The 9523-nt window shown below is 24.0% G+C and overlaps 1 protein-coding gene across 1 annotated transcript; it reads left to right on the top strand.

Annotated features, from left to right (window-relative positions):
* Window positions 1–1128: 1128 nt before the first annotated feature.
* Window positions 1129–8392, top strand: LOC101504704 (WAT1-related protein At5g07050-like). Its single transcript, XM_004499751.4, has 7 exons — window positions 1129–1467; window positions 1793–1855; window positions 2129–2245; window positions 2330–2582; window positions 3117–3278; window positions 4389–4540; window positions 7975–8392. Exons 1-7 carry the CDS (start codon window positions 1259–1261, stop codon window positions 8213–8215), a joined length of 1197 nt encoding a protein of 398 aa, XP_004499808.1. The 5' UTR covers window positions 1129–1258; the 3' UTR covers window positions 8216–8392.
* Window positions 8393–9523: the final 1131 nt, after the last annotated feature.

The raw sequence follows: 9523 nt of genomic DNA on the forward strand, positions 1-9523 counted from the left end.
CTGGTTGTTTATTGGGCTAATTAGGTGTAGCTACTTCTTTTTATGTTGAGTTTTTTGTTGCTATGTATGCTATTGAGATCGCTTACTCTAAAAGTTTGTTTTGACTTTGGATGGAGTTTAATTCTTTTTTGGTGGTCCAATTTTTCTTTAATTCTAATCTCATGTCTTGAAATTTGAAGACTAGATGGTTGAATTGTATATTCCTTACAAGACAAATGCAGTTTCACATCTCTCGTATTTATATGGAAGGCAATATGTGTCCTAATGGACTTGCTAGTGTTGGTTTTTACACTCGTTGTTTTACTTGGTGGAATTTTCCTCCTCGCTGTATTTGGAATGACTTTAACCGCAATTGATATAACATTCATTTTTATCGTGTTAGTTCATGCTTATCTTAGATTTGTTCTTGTTCAACGTGATGTTTGTTTTGTTACACTGTACTCTTTGTTTTTCACCTTGGTTTTATCCATTTAAGTTTTACCGGTAAGATTCTGTTCATTTTTGTTTATTTGGATTTAGGTCGAGTTCCCGAGCTTTTTATATTTTTTATTTTTTATTATATTTATTAGGGTGTTGCAAATGATATATTGTAATTTTGGAGTGACAACATAGTTGGGATGTCATTTCTATCATGTGATGCATTTGCACTCAATTTTTTGCTTTTAAAAAAGTGTGCATAAAGAGTCTCACGTTCAATAAAAAAAGTGGATGTTGAGCACTATATACATGAGAAAACCCATAAAATCAATGCCTTAAAATTTTAGATGATGGTGTTCAACTCACTTGTGTGATTGTTCTTAACCCTACTTAATGATTCTTCGAGCCCTCTCATGACCAACAATGGTATCATAGCCGACACTTGAATAGAAGATTGTTGATATATCAAGTGTGAATAAAGAATCCTACATTAGATAGAAAAGTAAATGTTGATCACTATATAATTGAGAGAATCCATAAATTAAATGCTTTAAAATTTTAGATCAAGATATGTTGTTCATCTCATTTGTAAAGTTCCTTAAAATTTTAGGTGAAGATGTGTATTCTTAAAAATAAAATAAAAATAAAAAAATTGATATATTATTCCATGTATATTGTATAAATAATAGGAACCATCCCATTGTATTACTTAGGAAGAAAGAAAAAACTCTACTTCCTCGTCTATTCCTACTTTAGTATCCTTCCTTTACTTCCTTAACATTTGTCATTCACCCTTTTATTAACCAAAAATCAATCCTCAATATTCTCTCTAAATCATAAAATGGGCATTGAAAAGCTCAAATCTTTTGCAAGCTTCCTTGATAAATCTATGCCCTACATTGCCATGATTCTTCTACAATTTGGCTATGCAGGCGTGAACATTATAACCAAGCTTTCTCTCAATGGAGGCATGAGTCACTATGTTCTTGTTGTTTATCGCCACGCTTTTGCAACTATTGCTATAGCTCCATTTGCCATTATCTTTGAAAGGTTGGTATTACAAAAGACATTGAAAGTTTTTTTTTTTTTTTTTTATTTCTTAATTGAAAGCCTTTGACTCTTACATGAATATAATGTCTATTATGTAAATTATTAGAAAAAAGTTAAACTATCAACAAAAATCAAAGAAAAAAAAGTAAAGCGTCTTTAATTTTTGTTGCTAAATGTTAAAAATCAATCAAAATATCCTAAGAAAATTATTTTTATTTATTTGTCTCTAACATTAGTATAAAAATAATTTCAGCATATGCTTTGTTGTCATATTTGTTATTATATATCATGTAATGTATTTTGATACATGGTTTCATTTTTCCAGGAAGGCTCAACCAAAGGTTACATTTCAAATTTTCTTCCAAATTTTTCTCCTAGCTGTGCTTGGGTTAGTTTTATTTATTTATTTACTAATTATATGTTTGCTTAGATATAACTTTTTTTTTACAAACACTTAGATATTTGTTGTTTTACATTAACAATCTATCACTATTTATTAACACATCAAATAAAAAATTAAAAATAAAAATTATGCAATTATTTGATGTATTAGTAAGTTGTAATTAATTGTCAGTGTAAAATAATTAACTTTGCAACGACGATATATAATCTTATATCTCTAGATATTTTTTATTTACATCAATTTGAATATTCTAAACAGGCCAGTGATAGATCAAAACTTCTACTATGCTGGACTGAAATTAACATCCCCAACCTTCTCATGTGCAATGAGCAATATGCTTCCAGCCATGACATTTTTAATGGCGGTTTTATGCCGGTAATTAATAATTAATTAAGTTAATTTATATATTAATTTTTTTTTTTCAATTTTATTTATAAATCTATTGATTATATTATAAAGGATGGAAAAGATCAATATGAAGAAGTTAATATGCCAAGCAAAGTTGGTGGGAACTATATTAACTGTGGCTGGGGTAATGTTGATGAGCTTTTACAAAGGCCCAATTGTGGAGTTATTGTGGACTAAAGATATATCTCATAGTAATTCCAATGCAACAAACAACACAAGATCCTCAAGCAAGAATGATTGGCTCTTAGGCTCAATTTTTCTAACTATTTCTACCATTGCTTGGGCATCCTTCTTTGTGTTACAAGTAAGACCTCATGATAATTAATAAAAATAAAAATTGGATTAAAATTATCTTTATTCTTTTTTTTTTTTTTTATAAGCGAATGTTAGTAGTTAATTTATATGATAAATAGAGAGAGAAATATTAGTAGCAGAGATTAGATTGAGTTACATGTAATTTGAACCATGAACTTAATATTAGACAACCCATATTTTAACTTTGATAAATTAAGTCTAAAATATAAAGTCAAAAAGTGAGATATATGTATGATTTTGTTCATAGGCTAAGTCAGTGATTATGCGAATGTAGAGAATTTGATTCTTTTTTTTAGGTATGAATGTTATTTTTATTTTTTCAAAAAATTTAGTGGCAAAATTCACACACATTAAATACAGAGAAAAAAAGAATTTTAGGTTAAATTCATGTCTCGACGTATCAAATATTTATGCAGTCTTTTACTATTTAAGATGTACTTAAGAACAAAACATGTTAATTTTATTATATTAATGTGGATGTAACATAATAATTATTATTTTATTTTTTTAATGTATTGAGCAGGCTAAAGCTTTAGAAACATACAAGAATCATCAACTAACACTCACATCACTTATATGTTTCATTGGCACGCTTCTAGCTTTTGCTACCACAATGGTGATGGAACACAAGACTTCTGTGTGGACAATTGGATGGGATATGAATTTATTGGCTTCTGCCTATAGTGTAAGAGTTATACTTGAGATTCTTAATTAATTTAGAAGATGATTTTTTTAGCATTTAAATAATTTTTTAAAATATTTAAAATAGTTGTGTCTATGTCTCATTTCTTTTGAGAAATATTATAAGAATGTCTTTCAGTAAAGAAAAAAGGTATAAGAATATCTTAAGACTTTAATTTAACTGAAAGCTAATTTTGGCATAAAGATATACTCTAGGGGCACATTCTTTTAAAGTCTTATGATATTTTAAGTTAAAAAGGTACAATAAAAAACTTTTAAAAAAATTATTTTGATGCTTAATTTTTTTAGGTTGATTAAACAACAGTTTATTTTTAAGTAATATCAGCTGATCAATATTTAATTAATATCTATTATTCCTTTACCTTTATAGATGGATGCTAATTGATATTTTTTGTTTGTTTGTTTTGGTAAAAAAACCTTTTTGTTTTTCTTGATAACAACAAATTTTTGGTTTTTAATTAACTAAATAGAAGTGCTTAATAAACTTCAATTAATAACAAATTATTTAGAAGAATTAAGACTTTTAATTTTGACTGAAATAATTCTTAGTTAGCAGACTTTATTTATGTTTGGCTAAATTTTGAATTATGAGAGCACCATTCTCTTATGAATTAGAGGATTGAGAAATAAAATAAGACTTAATTGTAATTTTAGTCTCTTATTTTCAAAATTCACAAAATAGATCTACCTATTTTTTAATCCAACGGTTTTGGTTCTTCGTCAAAATTTTTAACTAAAAAATGATAATTTGACATATTTTAAATGACATGACATATAATATTATGATTTAAATTCATCTAGATGCATATTTATTTGTTATTAATTAAATTACAAAATTGAATTATTTTAGATGTTAAAACTAATGTTTTTAGAGAGTTTTATTATAATTTTATTAGAGTTAATCATTCAACATTATCATATCATATATCATGTCGTTTAAAATATGTCACATCACCATTTTTATGTTAAAAAGATTGAAAAAGAGAGATTAAAATCATTAAATTTTAAAGTAAGAGGATTATTTTCACAAATTAATGAAAATAAGTATATTGAAAATTAAAGAGTAAAATGATTATTTTAATTTTTGTATCAGGGAATTGTTTCATCAAGTATATCATACTACGTACAAGGGTTGGTAATAAAAAAGAAAGGGCCTGTTTTTGCAACTTCATTTAGCCCTTTGATGATGATCATTGTAGCCATCATGGGCTCCTTTATCCTTGCAGAGAAGATTTTTCTTGGAAGGTAGGTCATTTCTTGTCCTATTTAAATGTTTAATTTACATCACATATTTTAAAAATATGTGTAAATATATACACAAAATTATATTAATGGAAGAAATAGAGAAAGTGACATATAGAGAATTTTTCAAATCACTCATAAAATACTTCATAAAATTATAAATTGATATTAAAAAAAATGAAAATACTCTCTCAGCTCTGATCATAAATTAAAATATATTATTTTATCAAGTCTAAGATATTTTAATTTTTGCTTATATTTATTATTGGAGATAATATATAATTAGTATTACACTGATAACCATAAAAATCAAGTGTTTTACATTTATTTTTAAAATGATATTATAAATTAAATAAAATTGTCAAAATTACAAAATTAATTTATGTGACAGAATAATGTGTTTGAATAGAAGTTGGTATTAAATAGGTTTACACTAATAATACACCTCCATGATATTAAAAAAATCTTTTTAATTACTTATGAAAATTAGAGACACAAAATGATATTGGTCCAAAATTTTGGTGTTTCTAATACTTTGTACGGATTTTATCATTTTCAATTTCTAATTTTTGTATGTAAAATACAACTTTATTTAATAGAATGATTTATTAAAACATATATACTATTTTACAGATGTAATATTAATTAATATTTTATTGAAATATTAGTCAAAAATTTTTTTATTGAAACATTAATATAATATTTGGTGTGTTTTACACTATCTTAAATTCATAATGTAATTAACGTTTTAAAAATAGTGTACATAGAAATAATTGAATGAGTTAATTAGAAATCAACAAAATTATATTAAAAATTAAAAATAATTATTATTTTTTAGATTAAATAGCACATGTAGTCCTTTAACTTAATTTCAGTTAATATTTTAGTCGTGTATCTTTTTTTTTTCTTCCTGATTTGGTCTTTTATTTCAATTTTAAATGACAATTTGATCTTTTATATTTTAAAATGTCAACAATGTTATCCTTTTTTTACAAAAATTCAAAAAATTCATTATCATCTTCAATGTAACGCAAATTTCATCAAATGCATAACTCAAATATTCAAATAAACTCATATTTTCATCTCCAACAACATTAAATCCATCAAATAAATAATAAAAATATGAGTTTATTTAAAGATTTAAGTTATGAATTTGATGAAATATGCGTAATATTGAAGATGATAATTAATTTTATGGGTTTTGTTTAAAAAATTTGATGAATTTTTTGAATTTTTGTAAAAAAATGATAACATTACTGACATTTTTAAACATAAAAGATCAAATTGTTAATTAAAATTAAAATAAAAAATCAAATCGAGAAGAAAAAAAAATAATTAAAATATTAATTGAAATTATGTTAAGGGACTTTAGTTTTTTTTTACTAAAGGAAGACTCATTGTATAAAATGGAGTATTACTTTTTAGTTATTAAATATCTTATTATACTAATAATTCTAATACTACAGTACTATATTCATTCTTTTTTAATTGTTGTTTACCCAAACACAAACCAATGAAATTATTAAATTTTGATATTTTTTATAAACAATTTCATCATCTTTCTATATTAACTTTAATAATTTAGTATTAAATTAATTTATTTCTCTCTACAATTGATTAGTAGATATAATATTTAATATTTCACATGTCTTTCAATGAGTGTTATTTAAAAAATTTACACACATATTAAAAAATATAATAATTAGAGGAAATAAAGTATTCATTTTATCAAACTACTCATTTTAATTATTGATTGATTTTTCACTATTATCAATATAAAGTACAATAATATTTTATAAGTTGTGTACATAATAATTATTGAATGGTATTTATGGTAAAAATAAATAAAGTTGCATTGAGAATGACATTCATTTTGACATAAATACTTTTTTAATAAAACAACATTCATTGTGAGACGGAGGAAGTACTGCTTTAAAATTTAAAAATTAATAAAGCTTAATTGTGATTTTAATCCCCTATTTTTACCAATTTACGAAATTGAAAATTTTTGATAGTTTTTGTCCTTGATTATGAGTTTTTAACAAAAAAATAACGATGTGACACAATTTAAATAACATGACATATCATATGATGATTTAGAATGATTAACACTCATGAAATCGTAATAAAACCCTGTAAAACATAGTTTTTTAGTTCGAAAATTTTTCATTTTTGTAATTTAGTTAATAACATATAAATAATTAATGCATATAGATGATTTTATATTATGAAATTGTATGTCACATCATTTAAAATATATCAAACTATCATTTTTAAGTTAAAAAATTTAAAGAAGAGATCAAAACTGTCAGCTTTTAAAATAGATAAACTAATTATATGATTTGATAAAAATAAAAAGATCACAACTGCAATTAAATTAAATTAAAAAATATATATATTTAAAAAAGAAACTGATAGAATATTAATAAAATAGTTGACTTTATTATTATTGCACCAATCTGATAAAGTGAAGGAAAAAAACCTCTGATTCTGAGAAAAGCCATGATCACAAGTGAACTTCAATCAATTCCAAAAGGCAACACATAATGTGATCTTACAATCATATCAAAAAGTATTCTCAGTAGACATTCTAATATTTATATTTCAAAAAGGAATATTGCCGATATTTATCAATCCAAAATTATGTGAACCAGACAAACGTTTCTGACTCCAACTAGTGCCATTAACAAGGTTAGAGACCCACACACAAAAAAAATTAAAAATTTTAATATTAAAAATATAAATAGTTATTTGACTTGTAAATATCCCACGTTTTGTTACTAATATAGTTTAAAAAATTTATTAAAATTATAAATATATTTTTAATTGTTTTTTTTATAAGTACTTTATAAGTTTAATTGAATAACAAAAAAATATATTAGACGATAATTAAAAATACATTTAAATTTTAAATTGATTAACAAAAAATAAATTTAAATATAATTGTATAGTTTTTATATATTTATATATTATATTGTAATATCACTTCATACGCTCAAAAAAAAAAAAATATAAAGCATAACGAGAACATTAACTATTGAGTTAATATTTGGGGAAGAGTAAGCTTTTTTTTTTTTTTTTTTATTAATGGTCAATTTTATATTTGTTTTCGAGAGATTGAGACTTGATATTTTGATATAACAATATTAACTCTTACGGTTGAGTTAACCTTTCAAATTAAAATGTATATATATTTTTATAGGAATTAGTTTTTTTTTTTAATGTCAAATAATACAGTGGCAAACTCGCACATATCAAGTGTCAATATAGTCTTTTACCATTTAAATTGTACTTACGAAACATAAGAAGATATTACAATATATACATTGAAAAAAGATATATTTGATTTTACAATAAATAGTTAACTTATTTGAAATTTTTTTAATTTAACTTCTCAATCTAACATGATAGATTGGTTTTTGGAATTGTGAATGCAGTGTGATTGGTTCCATCTTGGTTGTCATAGGCTTATATTCTGTTTTGTGGGGAAAGCACAAAGAACAAGTGAATAATAGAGTGGTAGATGATAATTCCTCACCTATAAAAGGTGCTCGAGTAAATGGAAGTATTATGACACCTATTGAATCCATTGATCAACTTTGTGAAGTAAAATCTGATCAGAAAGTAGAATCAAACATTTCTCTAGTTATTGTTACAACACATGTTAATAACCAATAACCAAAGGCATAATAAGCAATATGAAATATATGCAATTATGAACTACAAATTCATTGGAATTTGTAAGAGTTTGTTGTTACATTAGTTAAAGCATTTGAATTTGCTTTAACCAATACTTGAATAACAATTTGAATTTGAATATGTTGCATGGTGATTATATTAAAATTTAAGTGAGAGTCATTAATGTCAAATTAATTATAAATAGATTAAATGTTTAAATATATAAAAAAAATGTATGTAATTTGGAGTTATTTTGATTTTAATCGTTGTAAAAATGCTTTTTTTTTTTTTTTTTAATTTGATCAAACAATTTTAAAATATTTTTAGTTTAGCCATTTGTTAGATTTTTTTGCTAAAGTGTGCATAAAATGATGACATATGTGAGAAGGAATAATTAATTGCTAGGGATGATGAATAAATTATAAATATTTTTATATACTTAAAATACAACTGAGTAAGTAACTAATTAACTTCATAATTAATCTTAGTTCTTAATTACTTTCTAAACAATGTTAACCATTGATGAAGGAACTGTGAACTGTCAGCTTGATGTACCAAGAATGAAAGTAAATAGAAATGTAGAACTATAACTTCTTTTGGGTACAAACTCTATACTTATTTTTATTACAATTATTACAACTAAGTTTATTAAGAAATTAGAGAAAATAAAAATGCAAGGTTGTATCTTCAATATAGTATGTTGAGCCCAATGATTTGTAGCCCAAATATATTATCGAGGCCCAAGTCAGCAAATCTAACCTATTCAAAACTTGATTTATGAATTTTGTTTTGAGTTTTTTTTTTATTCAAAAATTTAAATGGACGATTTATATTATATAAATTTTCGATCCAAAAAAAAATTAAATAAAAAATAGTTTCTTTTTTTAAAAAAGTTAAAAATAATTGAAAAATATTGAGAGAGGTTCATATGGAGATGATCCAAACTCCACATTTTTAAAATATATTTAAATATTATCTTTTTTTCTTTTTTTAGTTCTGATATTCTCTTGTCTCTCAACCAGTATTATATATATTATATGATAATACATATAATTTTAATAAGATTTGTGCAATGTTATGATTAATTCATATCACAACGACCACAACATATAACACAATGTTCGTAATAGCTGGAACTGTGAAATATGTAATCTAACTGCAACCGCTATTTAAAACCTTAAACTCAACGATGATGAGCTGCCACAACATCGTTGAAGGAAGATGGTGGCACAATGGTTGAATCAATTTCCTATGTCTTAGTGTTCTTGAAATTTCCAACAACATTCTAGTTTTTTATGGGGAGAGAAG

The sequence above is a fragment of the Cicer arietinum genome, chromosome 5 (assembly GCF_000331145.2).
Source record: "Cicer arietinum cultivar CDC Frontier isolate Library 1 chromosome 5, Cicar.CDCFrontier_v2.0, whole genome shotgun sequence".
Lineage (NCBI taxonomy): Eukaryota > Viridiplantae > Streptophyta > Magnoliopsida > Fabales > Fabaceae > Cicer > Cicer arietinum.

Coding starts and splice junctions, on each gene's coding strand:
- LOC101504704 (XM_004499751.4), top strand. CDS start 1,259: ATGGGCATTGAAAAGCTCAAATCTTTTGCAAGCTTCCTTGATAAATCT. Junction 2,246..2,329: donor TTAATGGCGGTTTTATGCCG/GTAATTAATAAT, acceptor TATATTATAAAG/GATGGAAAAGATCAATATGA. Junction 4,541..7,974: donor GAGAAGATTTTTCTTGGAAG/GTAGGTCATTTC, acceptor TTGTGAATGCAG/TGTGATTGGTTCCATCTTGG.